The sequence below is a fragment of the Dinoponera quadriceps genome, unplaced genomic scaffold, assembly GCF_001313825.1.
Source record: "Dinoponera quadriceps isolate SergipeBrazil2010 unplaced genomic scaffold, ASM131382v1 scaffold2102, whole genome shotgun sequence".
Taxonomy (NCBI): Eukaryota; Metazoa; Arthropoda; class Insecta; order Hymenoptera; family Formicidae; genus Dinoponera; species Dinoponera quadriceps.
Window position 1 is genome coordinate 68581 of NW_014556306.1, and position 14554 is coordinate 83134.

At 42.4% G+C, this 14554-nt stretch overlaps 1 protein-coding gene across 2 annotated transcripts in view; it reads right to left on the reverse strand.

Annotated features, from left to right (window-relative positions):
• Nucleotides 1–869: 869 nt before the first annotated feature.
• LOC106747241 (natterin-3-like) overlaps nt 870–14554 on the reverse strand; it is a 62425-nt gene continuing 48740 nt past the window's right edge. The window contains exons 1-4 of one of the 2 annotated variants that reach the window (XM_014624593.1): nt 3321–3401; nt 2403–2602; nt 1060–1203; nt 870–995 (exon numbers count right to left, since the gene is read on the reverse strand). In XM_014624593.1, the coding sequence (XP_014480079.1) occupies nt 909–995; nt 1060–1203; nt 2403–2602; nt 3321–3327 (438 nt within the window). In that variant the 5' untranslated portion in view covers nt 3328–3401 and the 3' untranslated portion in view covers nt 870–908. Of the gene's footprint in view, nt 996–1059; nt 1204–2402; nt 2603–3320; nt 3402–14554 lie in introns of those variants that run through there. The other variant, XM_014624592.1, reaches the window with a different exon arrangement.

Here is a 14554-nt window from a genome sequence, read left to right on the forward strand (position 1 = left end):
TATATGCAAAAAGAAGTTTGGTTGCATTAATGTGACAATGAACGAACAAAGCTTTGATTAGAAAAAATCGAATTTTTGCATTGAAAGAAGGATTTGATAACAATTGCCAAGATTCGGTTAATATGTTTATTGTATGTGTATAATATTATAGTACGTGGTATATGGAAATGATTTGGTTATAGTAATCAAACATTTGGTTGAAAGCAAATCTTTTGGTAATTATTATTAAATCCTTCTTTCAATGTAGTTTTTCTTAATCAAATTCAGCTCTTATAAGAAATTCTTTTCTTCGATCGAAACGCCATCGGCTCGTTCATTGTCACGTTAATTCACCCAATTATTTTCTCCGTGTAGGATTGCTATATCCTGCATCGAGAAAAAAGATGGTTAGAAAGAAATGGTCTCGCTAAAATTAAAGTCATTTCCCGCTACAATCATACGGAAAAAAGGAAGTAGCTCCCACAGGTAAAAATTACCTGTCCATATAATACAACTGAAATTTATTTAATTTAGTTAAGTTTTTATCCCTGTATCTAATTACTAGTACTAGTATTTAGCTCTCACAGCTAAAAACTAGATCTAGTAATTTCAATTCTATTATATGGACAGCCTTTCTTCCATGCATGTCTTTGTTTTTGTTCTGATGAGAAAATAGCAGCGATAATATGATTATCGTCAATATTATTGTAACAGTACTTGCAAAAAAATGATTTCGCTGACTACAATGACTGCACTATGCAGTCACAAACACTTTCTCTCCGTGTGTGCAAATATTCACTTTTCGCGGGTACGAGGCGAAAAACGTTTAAGCTTAAAATATTTTTAGTATCATATAGTTTACAGTTACAGTATAGATAGTTTATCGCTATTTTACAATTTATTATTCCACCATTTGAGCAGACTCGCAGTTAGGCTTGCACCAAGACCTCGTAGTCTCTTTTCGAGATCTCCCTGCCGTCGTACGGGATGTACAGGCAACCATGGCTCCGGTGAACCTGCCGGACAACAGACAATGTAACCCTCCTATCGCATCGTTCACACGCGCCTATCGAACGTTACCTTTCCTACGCAGGGCACGCCATTGTGATAAGCGCGGCCGACGAACAACACTTCCCCGTTCGAAGTTCTTCCGGCCTCCACCGCGTGATCCGGTATATGACCGTGGCTCGAATGGATCCAGTTGAAATGGGCCGGCATCAGTATCTGAAGTAAAAGCGGGCGTTTTTCCGAGGTATCCCGCCGGTCGATCACGCGCGCGAGGTGCCCGGCACCCTTCCGACCCCGCCCAAGGCAAATAGATTAACGCGGCTATCCGCGACTAGAGGCGAGTGTAAGAAGAAATTGATTTGGACGTGCGCGATCGAGTGCACGCCACGGCAAACAGAGGGTTCGTCTAATGCGAGCGGGATATGCTCCGTGCCGAATGCCGTCAATCGATAACACCGTTTCGTTGCGCGCGCTTTCTTCCCGGCTTTCGCTCATCCGACATCCTCGGGAAATCGCCGGAAGTTATCCGTTACAGCGACGCGAACAACGACGTTCATTTCCACGGAGTTTCCGCCATCGGCGATCGAGACATGGCGTCTCGACCCGATTTCGTTAAAGAGACGCGAAGACGCGGAGGGAGACGCGAGAAAAGCGAGAGCGGAGAGCCGGTGTGAAACGCGCGTTCCATTGTGCACGCGGTATCCCGCGATGTATGGATTTCCGCGACTCATAATGCGCATCGTGCAATATCGCACGCTCGTATAATCTTATCTTTCATCGTCGGGACGTAGAGTATGGACGAGACGCGTTATATAAGCTTTTTGCGCGAGTTCTTTAAGTAGTTAGTCTGTAAATTTCTTTCTTTAAGAGTCTTCCCGAATTTATAATAAAAGCACATTCGAAACGCGATCCACGTGCTGATCTTACACTGCGTGAATGCTTGTTACTCCCAGAATATTCGCTTCGCTTTCGCATAATTTCGCGCACTTTATGAGTTTTTCAACATTACGTATAAATTTGATTCTTTTGTAATCGAGTCAAAGCTGTATATCATTTACCTTATAATCATTTACCACAGATTTGTCGAGCTTCTTCGTATTGTATCAATCATTGCCTTTCCAACAATATTATCACGGACGAACTACCTTAAACTCGCTCATTAAAATAAAAGAGAATGGGGTGGCATTATGAAATCACTGCGCGCCCATGAAAGTCGAAGCATGCATAACTGCAAGGTGCCTTACGTAACCGCGAATGAATCGATGATCCGAAAAATAGCGCGAACATCGTCGAAAGTGCCTCGTCGAGGTGATCGCGTCTGCGAGCAAAATTTCGCGGGGAATTCCGGTGCGTTTGGCAACGAAATCTGTCGATGAAAGTTGATCAAGTTCCTTGGCTCGTGTCATAAATTATACCTCGAAATTGTGTTTCGTGTACTCGGAGCCTCCGTGAGACACGTAGGCGACGCCGTGTTCCGGCTTAACTTTCGCTGGTAACATGTCACCCTGGTGCATGGCACGTCCTACGACGAGATTGGCACCGTCCAGATCCCTCCCGACGGAGATCATCGTGTGAGGATCGGCATAATGCACAGGCCATCTCATCCATTTGTATCCTGCGACGGAAATAATCGACGTTCGCACGATCGTTACTTTCGTCAAAAGGTCGTGATTTTCGGGACGAGACTTGGGATCGATTGTTCGCTCGCTGCCGATAATTTCGCGCGAATAACATAACCGTTATTATTATCCACATCAAGTCATTACTAAGCAGATTCTTATGAACTTTCTTATGAACTCTCCACTCGGAAAAATCTCATCTCTTCGGAGCAGATTTTTATCTCCGTACATTTTCTTATCGCGTCTGTCAATAAACAGCTCGCTGTGACAATAAGTGACTGAAAGATATATAAATATGAAATAATCGTGTTACAGCTCAAAATTCAAGAGAGACTTTGGAACATAACGTTATCGAGGAGATAAACCGCTTCGAAAAGCAACAAATAAAAGTTTATCCTGAACGCTATCAATGCCGTATCGTGAGATAAGATCGCTCCATCGATACAGCTATTATTTCAACAGGTAATGTATCATAATACGAATCAATTCTATGAATCAACTCTTTTGCTCTCTCAACGACGTGGGCGATTTATTCTGCATGATATGAGTTTAACGATTGAAATTTGTTGAATTTTTTAAGTTATCTAAATAAAGCAAATTTCGACAGCGATTTGCGAATCAATAAAACAGTACTTACAGTGTTTGACTTAATCATGCTTTCAGTCAATTATTTCAAAGCGTCAATTTTACGCTAATTCATCTTCGACCGCTTACCAGGCATCGTTACCTCCTCGATCGAAGCTCGTGGACACACGTTATGACGGATGGTTGAACGACACGAATGACGGTGCTCGCGCAGCGACGCGTCCCGTCCGAAGGATTATCACCGAGTGTATTGATACTTTGGGCGTAGCGAACTTGAAACCACATCCTCGCACCTTATCAGTCTTATCGATAACACCGATTACAACGAAAGCGACATGTGTCACGCAAAAGTCTATATTTCCTCGCACACGACGACTTCTTCTCCCATTCATTCGCGTTAGGTCACGTAATGTCTTGCCACCCGATAACCTTGCGATTATTATGATATCCGTATTGATTTCTCACACTTACGCGCCGACGAGATTCCAATTATTTGATGATTCGGTCGTTTACGACGTATACTTTCCGACATTAGTCAGCACGATACGACCAATCATTCTCGATAAGACGGCTCGATAATCGGTACAATATGTTTACGGTAACTCATAATCAAAAGTAATCCGAACAGGCGATATATTTTTATTTTTATATTTTTCATTTCATTTCGAGTCCATTTAAGTCCAACGGTTCCCTGCGACACAAAATACGCGGCACTTCGTCCAAATTTCATCAAGTCGCAATAAAAGCGGATTTTTGGACCGATTTATTGTGCGCGATATGAGTTTAACGATTGAATTTTGCATGTCAATAGAGGGCTTTTGGCAAAATACTCAATTCGCAGATAAATGCGGGAAAAGCTTGCAGCAGAGTTAAACTGAGCGGAGCCGTTGGTTTGCTCCGCATTTCGTCACGAACATCGCGATACGGCAATAGCAACGGTGATGGTAGGAGCGTACTTTCTCATTCGTGCGCAGCAGGAAGCGGACGATTTGCCGCGCTCATCGAGCAAAGAGACGCGGCTCTTACGTATCGCTGTCGTGCAGAAATACGCGTTACGTCCTCGCGCTTCGGGCGACCATGCACCGGGTGCTTGTTCATTATCGTCAGGTGAAATCATGCTCCGAGGCGCATATTGCGTAATGAGAGAAAATACAATACACGTGGTCCGGCTAGAAAGAACGAACGAGCGAACAAATGAACGGAAAGGGGACGAGGATGGCCCAAGGTATGCATCACCGGTAGTCATGATGTAAGAACGATCCTTCGCTCGGTGAAACGGAACGAACGGGCTTGAAAATTTCCGATTATTGCGACATGCCGATTTTGGTGAAAATTTGAAACCGCCAGAAAATCGCGATTGTTCAAATTATGCGAATATTTCATTTTTCAACGAAGGAACCATTATATTAAGGCCGCTATATTCGTAGTCCGTCGTTATTCTACAACCTCAATCACGACTTCATGAATTTCCAATGCATACTTTTTCACAAGGAAAATATCGACCGGAACTGTTGAATAGCAGTCCGCGAATATGAATCTGTAATTAATGGAGCTCAATCAGAGATCGTAAATGATTCACAGCAGTAAATATTGACCTAGACACTGACGTGTGTACGAAATGCATGAAATCAGTGAGCACAGATTTCGGCTAAATGACTCCGTCATCGTATTTCGAATCACGCGATCAGATTAGAGACTTGTTTAAATAAACAATTCCACCGAGATCTCCTCTCTTGAGTGTTACGAGGAAATGTATCTTCATTAATGAATTTCATTATTTGAAATCATATAACCTTGGAAGAAAAGAACATACATTTATAATAATCGCATATTATGAACATGAATATTACTTTTAATCTAACAACAAATTAATGCGTTTAATTACTCTGGCAATGTATGACATTTTACAATAAAATTGTCGCTTAATTAATCTACAATATGTACTCTTCCGAGATTATTCAATTTCAAATGGTTCTAATAGGTTCCAACAACTATATATTAATTTAAATATGAAAATTTAATCTGAACACAATTTGAAAGAGATATTGTTTAAATTATTGTTTATTAAAATAAATAATGATTATTAATATTAAATATTAATAAATAATAAATAAATAATTTAACTAAACTAAATAAATTTTAATCTATCCCATAAGTTCAAGGGTAATACATTCGATAGCAATCAGATGACGCTTCTGTTTACGTATATATAACGAAATATTCATAAATATAACAAGAAAACACAAATATGTAATATAAGAGAGGGAAAATTACACGATACATTCGCGTTACTATACAAATACAGTAGCGGGCAAAAAGGTTGTCCCACTCTCTAGACATGATGATATCGGAAATTCCAAATTTGAAATATTATTTCTGAATATTCATTCATCATGACTGCTAATTATTTTGTAAACCGACAAAAATATCCCAAAATAGCAGTCCCGTGCATGAATTTTCAAAAATGATACGCCTAATTCGAAAATTCCGATACCACTAAGGAATAAAATAACTTTTCTATTCACGACTGTATAAAAATACGAACATGCTTATATTATTTCTAAGCACAATATATAAATTTAGATCATATACATAATTTGGAAAATATGTTCAATTCTTTTTATTGCACTAGTTACAATTTCGAATTTTAGGAGCTTCCATTCCACTGTACGTCCGTGAATCTTCCTCTTTTTTTGCAAGCAACATATGTGGGAGCACGGCTGCTTGTTTCCATTAAAGTCACGATAAAATTAGCAAAGCGAAAGGTCCTTTCGCCAGAATCACCGCGACCGGCCTCTTCCAATCGCTGATCCGTACTTAATCGTGGCATAGATAATGCATTTAGAGCAGAGCCGGTCTAATGAGACGTGTAACGGGTGTGCGCCGCCTCGAGCGTGAAAAAAGAAGCGAATATTTAATGAGAAGTCTCGCTCGAAAATACCACTTTCGATGTTTCTCCGTAGAAATTCCGCGCAAATTAATCGCCACCGCGTAATCGCGCCCGACCGATGGCGGACCACGTTGACGGACGTCGTCCGAAATTCGAGACGCTTAATCGACCGAGAGAGATGAGATGGGAAAATCCTTGGCGCTCGGTCCTCCTCCATGCAAGAACGTTGCACAGAAGGGTGATTTAAGCTCGGCGAGGGTGCTTTAATGGATCTGCTAAGGCGAGTGCTATCTCTCGGATATACTCCCTCGCCTCTTTGTGAATAATGCCATCGCCCGCGCAGTGCGATCGTCCCTTTTCCTTTCTTTCCTTTCCGCGGCATATGTATATATCTGTGTATATACGTGCTCGATATATATATATATATATATACGCTTACATAGCGTATATATATATATATATATATATATATGTAAGCAAGGCCCGACATAAAATATCGGAATCACGTCGCTATTTGCCCAATACTATTGACACGACGCGAGAGATATTGCCGAGTTTCGCCCGGATTATTTGGCAAGCTCCGACGGTGATTATCAGGATATGTTGAAGCAGAAGTGTTGATAAAAAGACAAAATACGTACAATTAGAATGGAATCGAAGCTCATTGTGATCCGGCACGAGAGAGAGAGAGAGAGTTTCTTTGTCAGCTACCCGAGTGGTTTTAAACCGTGAGATTCTTCGTCGTTATAAAAGCCAAGAAAAATATCGATCTCGCGGTACAAGTGACGCAACGTGCGAATAAACTTCTTCGCGAACGACTCGGCACACCGGAAATTGCATATTCAGAGCAGCTGCTTTCGGAATGTTTTCGGGACACGCGTGCGCGGAAATCGTCGCGAATTCAATCGGTACGCCCATGTGTTCGCGAAGTTCTATTCGGCGAGGCAACAAATCGTACGCCAGGGTAACATTCTCATGGCGTGACACGATCCAGCCGCTCCGGTTCGTCACAGAACTGGGTTAATTTTGCTTAACGCTTAACGAGCGCGCTTTCCTTTCCAACGAATGTTAAATCGCAGGATTCAAGCGGAGGTGCTGTGCAACGGCGTTGCTGCAACGATGGAACAAGGGAGCCGCGCACTCGCGAACCGCTGAACCGAACAAAACACTCCCTGGCCAGCGCTTTAAGCTGACAAAACAATTCCGCCGGCGTAGTGGCGGCTGGCAAATACGTTACCGGTAGTCAATGTTCCAAAAGGATCCATTTGTCTCGCCCGACAAAACGTCGGGTCGAGCGCGATACCAGCGCTTATTTCATATCGCGAGCAAGAGAGGGAGAGAGAGGAAGGGAGCGCGCATTCGCGTTGCATTCAACACGATGGACGATGCAGTGTTAACGTGTTAAGTGCGATTCAAGCCACGTTTGATGCGCGTCTGTAAATCAGCACGTCAGCCGAGAAATCTAACGGATATACGCAAGCGATTCACAATTCTTCATGTGTCTCTGGAACTCTTCACTTTTTTCACGATTTACAGAGAGAAAAGATTGATTGAATTAACATGATGGGGAACGAACCAAACACGTTTCGCCGTAGAATTTCTAGTTTTTTATGAACTAAATTCGTTTATAAAGACCAGAAATTCTGTTCCTTTTAACCAAAATATTTTTGGTTCGTTCACCGTCACGTTAATTCAGACAACCCATTCTCTCTATGTTGTGATTAAGTAAAGTAGTCGTCGTCGAGTCGAAAGTATCCACTTGTGCTCGGAATATAGCAGTAATTAGTCTCTGAAATGGTTATAATTGTTCTTGAGTTTAAAAATACTACGCAGGGAAAAGGGTTTCTTTGAATTTAATCAAATTTCTTTGATTAAAACAAATTGGTTCTTTTGGAAAAGAATAAACAAACGAATGTTTGATTCAACAAGCAAAATTATTTGGTTTCTCGAACAAATCTTTATATCACATATCTTTATGTCAAATAACAAATTCCTTTTATATTTTCATTCAAATATTACTACATTTATTACAAGTAATAAATTATTTGAAAGAAGTAACACTGTTAGAAAAGTATTAAGAAACATCCTTTTTGTTTCGGTGAAAAAATATTTGATATATAATGAAATCAATGTTTTTATTGAAAAGCAAATATTATTTTTTCTAAATAATACTGTTATTTCCATCAAACAACATGGTTTATTCTAATGAAACAAAAATTATTTTCATTCAAGCCAAATGATATTTAATATTAAATGAAGTTATGTATATTAAATAAACCCGTATAGTCCAACAAACACGTATATTGAGTCCAAAGAAAACTTTTTCTCCATACATACAATATGAGACTAAAATCTTTCCGAACTGATCTCAAACAAATATAGGGATGAAGAGAGTTCTAGAAGAGCGGCTACGTATTTCACCGCCGCCATATTTCCTCGTTCGCGGAATCGAAGAACAAACCGCGAAATTTCGTCGACGACACTAACAAAGAAGATTAAGCAAAGTGCACGTCTCTCCGCCCGACGGTTCCTTTCTTCGTGCCGCAATGAAGATCCTCTTTAATGGAGGCTCTTTAATATTCGTCGAATAGAAACGTAGCTGTGTACTTTGAATTAAACGGAAAAGTTTGTCGAAATTCGCCGAGATATATCTGGATTGTTCGAGAAAACGGGAAGGTTGAACTCTGCATTTCAATAATATCAGCTCTCGGGCTGTGTTTGAAAATTAAATGCGTCTATTTATATATCGCCAAATGATTCTTCCATCTGCCGCGCAGAAGCGAGCTCTCCGAATGTAACATCACCTAATTCTTATTAATCTTTTGTTGAGTCCACCCAGGACGACCAGTTTCCACCAAATCCGTAATTCCTGATTATACGAGCGATTTTTCAACAAGCTTCCCCGAGAGACGGGTCGACGCTCAGACGCAATCTATTTTCTGTCACAACAACTGTCGACTTACGACTGTCGAATCACCATCGAGGATCGCGTTACCGGCGAAGAGGCCGCAACAAACGCCCGAAAATTCAAGCCGGGCTGGCGGAATATCATCGTCTCGGATCGCTTAATTTTCGAGGCAGCCTACCGCTCCGATAAAAATCCCGCGAGATTCGCACGCCGCGCGTAAATTGGTCGTTAACGATATTCAAGGAAAATTTCGAGAACGCCGGGACTCCCCCTTTTCCTCCACCGAGCGCCGACGCTCTTTTCCCGGGGACGCGGCGGGCCAGCCGAGAAAGACGCAGGTTTCAAAGGCACCGCCGATGGAACAAAGAAATGCCGCGAAGGCTCCTCACGATCTACAGCATTTCGCCTTTCCTTCTTTGTTCAAGCAAGCCCGCCACGCGGCGCGTCGCGTCGCAGAGCGCCGAAGTCTCCGGCGCTGTGGAGGGAGCTCGAAGCCGGCGCTGCGATGGATCGATACAGCACGGGGTAGTGTTATGGGGGTGGCTGGCTCGTAATACACGGGGGCTCGCCGCTATTCCGTGATGGCTGAGGCAGGGGAGGAAGAGAGAAAGAGAGAGAGGGGGCGGCGAAGGAAGCGAGAACGAGAGGGAAAATGTACGCGCGCACCCTCCGCTCCAACCTGGCGGAGCGGAGCCAGCTAGCGCCAGCACCCCATTCGTCAATCCTCGTCCCTCGTTGCTGAAGGCTCTTTCTCTTTGTTCGAGTTCGTTAAACTTCCAGTCTGCCGACGCGACCCCCAGCTCCCTGGACCTATATCTCTTGACCGTTTTCCACCCCCTGCCTCTCTCTCCTTCTCTCTTCGCCATTTCTTAATTACACGGCGGGGCCTCGTTTCTTCGAGCTTGACAGACGCTCGCTTTGAAGGTCGCGGCTCGATAGCCAGCGCACTCGAAAATTTCAGCTCGTGGGCATCCTAATCGCCGGCGCGTTGAGACGAAACTCGAATACCTATTTGTCATTTCCGTCTTCGGCCGCCCCCTCTCTCAGACAACCGTGTTATTTTTGCGAAACGTTGAAATTCGGAGGGCGAACGTATAACGCGGCGGAACAACACGTTGCCGCGGATGAAACAGCCGCTGTGAAAGTGCGCGGGATTGACGCTTTTAAGCGCGGGAAAAATATTATTTATCGGCAGACGCGGTCGGACTTGATCGCGGAGCTTACTACTTGCGCACGCATCGACCGTAAATACTCTCTCAGCCGAGCGGCGGTGCCAATGATCGCCGCGCGGATGTATTTCGCTTTCCTCGCGTAGCCGGCATTCCTACTGAATTCTACAACACCATTTAACCCATTCGGATACGCGTTTTCTCGATACACGGGGCTCTTAATTCGCGGATAACGAAGGGAGTAATTAAAATCGGTTATTGACGAGCCGCACGGATATTTCCCCCCGCCCGTGCGAGCGCGGAAATTACTGAATTTTGCCGTTCGTGCGAACAATCGAGCGAAATCCATTATTCATCGCGGTGTGACACGACATAATTCGTCGGTATTATCGCGTTGTCTCACAAGGCGTTAGACGAAGTCTGAGATCCGCCGGAGCTGCGGGTCAAGGACGGTCGGTGGAAACCGACGGCGATGCGCTTTCCGATTGCGCTCGCTTGTGAAATTCGAGTCGGCGGAAAAACTACGGCAGCGCGGCCGGCGTTCTTGTGTTCGCGTCACTCGCGAACGCAGCGCGGCGTTTCGTCGCACATAACGGGAGGTCACTTCGGACCTGCTCGAACAAAGAAGGGAACCGGTGCGGCGCGTCGTTCTGGTACAGTTGCCTCGAAGTACCGCGCGTCTAACAATAGAATAAACCTAGAAAAATAAAAGACGCGAGTAAGCGAGCGAGAGAGAGAAGCTTCAAAGAAGGCGCACGACACCGGAACGATGATTATTTTTTATGGTGGTGCAGCAACGAAACCCCCGGATGGGATCTTCGGTGTGCGAAGCAATTTTCGCTTTATCACCCGGCGACCTCGTTAACCGCGCGCGCGCGCCTTTGTAACGGCGTTCTAGTTAGAATGCCGGCTACAAAAAGCAGTTTGATTCTAACGAGACTCGAGTGGTCTTGCAGAATCTGGTTTCTCTCGACTAATCGTGTCTCTTTGGACCTCTCTTTATGGACGAAATTCTCCGCACAGAAAAGTCTCGAAAAGTTCCGTACTCGCAATATCATAATATAATTATACTAAACCGATTTATAAAAGGATCTTTGAATTTCATCGTAAGAAAATTATAGCTCGTGTCTCGTATTGAATATACACTATCGTGAATATTCACTTATAATGTAATATAATATTCATTTATGTAACATAATTTAATTTATAATTATCCCACCGCACAATATGGACTTATTGATATTAATTCGGAAGACTGCCAAGCGCAATGACGCGCTTGATTTTAACGAGACTCGAGTGGTTTTATACGGCATCTAATATTCAACTAATCGCATCTCTTTAATATCTTGCTACGAACAAGATTTATTGCGCAGAGAAGATTCGGAACGAACAGTTCTTATTCGCAATTCCTCTTCTATTTCGATTCGTTTAACTTAATGTTTATTATGAAAAGAAATACGATTCATTTATTTATATTTATTCTATAACGGTCAATTTATTCACATTAACCGTACTCACATTTATTCTCGGATCTTCACACACTTCGGTCTGTGAGACCGCTCGACTTGTTGCTATTTTCATTCTAATTAAAATTTTTGAGCTTGTAATTGGAAATAGAAAGTCCGCATAAAACGTTTATAATATCAAGTCAAGAAAACGATTAGGGTTTAAACTGAACTTATTATTGTAAGAAAAATAATGTTTTCGAAAAAAAGACTCAGATGGTTCGGCTAATGCGATTTAAAAAGAAAGTGATGTTTGTTCATTGCAGCGGATACTTTAAGAAGAAGAAAGAAGTATACCATGAAGAAAACTGTAAAAAGTATTTATGAAAACTCGAGAACCGAAAAATATTCCAGCAGTCCACCGGGCCGACGTGTTAATTTCGGATTGTAGATTGATATCCTCCCGATACGTAAAAAATAGTTCCCTCTCATCTCGTACGAAAAAGGAAGGAATTATTTTTAACAATATGACGTCACGATCGAAAGGTCGGACTCGCGAGCACACCTAATTGCGCGGGAGCGGTGTCGTAGCTTTACCGGCTCCGACGCGTCGTGATTATATAGATGGATACGTATCTGGACGCCGTGGAAAAAGGAATACACGGTCGCGGGTTACGAGACGGGAATTTAAACCAGGTTTAGTCACAGCCGGCTTCTTAGGAGCACTATCTTTTCCTTCGCCGGCATGGCAGCTTTTGTACCGTAAGCTTCCACAGGGCTTACCTTCCATTCTAAATGCATTAACCCCCCTGTATACCCCCCTTCCCTCCTGCACTCTGCCTGTGCACTCGCCTCTTGCTTCTCCACCGATACGCCTTATCCCGCAATTCCCACGGGCGGTTCTGACGTCACAGCTATTACGGTTATTTTCAGGCAATTCGCGGGGTCCGTACTTTATCGCGATGTCGAGCGCGCGTATTCATTAAAATCGCGCAGCATACGCGCCGGTTAATTTATCATTAACGGTAAGTAAAGCTCCGCGGGCGTATCGCCGAAACGTTATAATTCCGCTCCTGATGTTTTCATACTTGATTCAATCGCAGTTTATTAATCAACGATCAAGTTTGAATTAAGTGATTATCGTACACGTTAACGCGGGTCCTCAACTTTTACTTGCAGATGAAGAGGAAATATGTATAATTAAATGCTAAAATGAATCTGAAAATGTGTTCGAAATGCTCGAAAGTAAAAATATGTTTTAATCAATGCTGGCTATTGTGTATCGGCGTCACTGCGTAACGGCGGGCTACTGCACAACTGATTCCATAAGTAATCTAAAATTCGTTACTTAATAGCGGAGATATTAAGGGGAGACATGATATCTACATGTAACATCTCCTCTATTTTTATCTTTCGGTTATGTACTTTTATTCTTATCTTTCAGTACTCACTTCCTCTATTTTATCTTTCAGCACACACGGAGTTCCTAGCGATTCTTCCGAGCAACCGGGGGAAGCCTGCATTAAATCAGAAATAACGGAAAATGAGTCATCATCGTGGAAGGAAAGAATGCCTTTGCTCTTCGTGCGGCGTTGCCTTTTGTTCCGTATCGCGTATTGTTGTATTGTTGGAATTGTTCAGATTCAGTATATACCGGCTCTTACTTAATTAATTAAACCGCCGATTCAATTATCGCCAAACACTCGGCGCTGAAGATATGCTAACGCGCAGCGAGCATGCGTAATTTAACGTTTAATCCGTGCGATCCGGCGTTGCAACACGCCGACGGACGGGCCATTCTCGGTTTGGCTCAACCGGATCTCATATTTTCCGACTTGATGCGCACTTATTCGAGCTCACCGCGGTCGTTCTGTCGACAGATCCGATCTTTTAACCGCGTCGTTTCCCGAATCGCCGCGCGGAAGTGATTTCACCGCGAGATAATTGTTACATTGTGAGTCGTAATGCTTCTTTTTTCCGGTTTACGAGAGAATCGTAAACAGCACGAGAGCGTGTCACATTTACCGTCGCTGTTTGTCCGAAAAAGAGCGATAAAACGTCAAACGGAGTCGAGGCTCGCGAGACCCGTCGGACATTTTCCAAATCGCATCGATATCGATTTTTCTCGCGTAAAACTCGCGATTAAATGAGACAGCCAATGCGCCTATCCTTGAGAATAATTAAGAGACCATTCGAGACCGATTGCACACCGTGTGTGCAATGATAATGAAGAGCAATTAATTCTGAATAAAGTGGTCGTCGAGATAAGATTTGTTTTGAATTAAAAATATCTGTAAAGTATAGAAAAACAAAATTTGGCATTGGTTTTAAAAAACTTAATTGGAAAACCTCGAGACAGAAGGTCGACAACACCAGAAACAAACGATCACTTACCTGAAATTTTACCAAGAAATAAAAATAGGAAAGTACAAAGAAAGATTTGTCGACAATGCTACAAAGAAGGTAAATATAGGCGTAGTAATTACCCTTGTCCAGCTTGTGTCGGTAATCCTGGATTATGTTTGGGAGACTGTTTCAAGCGCTATCATAAACCAACCAATGTATAATTACTTTATGATCAGTGTACTATTTTCTAAAAATGTATTTACAAATTATATTTTCTTTTTCATTACTGAGTTACATTACTTTATTACCTTTAGACATTTTTCTAAAAATTTATTCCTCGTTTATATTATTTTCTTCATTATTCAATTTTATTTTTTTGGCTTTTTACTATTTCTTAAAAATTTTCTTTGCTTTATATTCTGTTCTTCATTATTGAAAGCAAAATAACGATTTTATGTTATCTAACTATTTTTGACATAAATGTTTATCAATCTTAATGATGTATTTTTATTTTACTTTACATTGCACACATGGTGTTCAATCTGCTCCCCGCAATAAAAATTTTCTGAGGAGCGAGCTGCACACACGGTGTGCAATCATCTTAT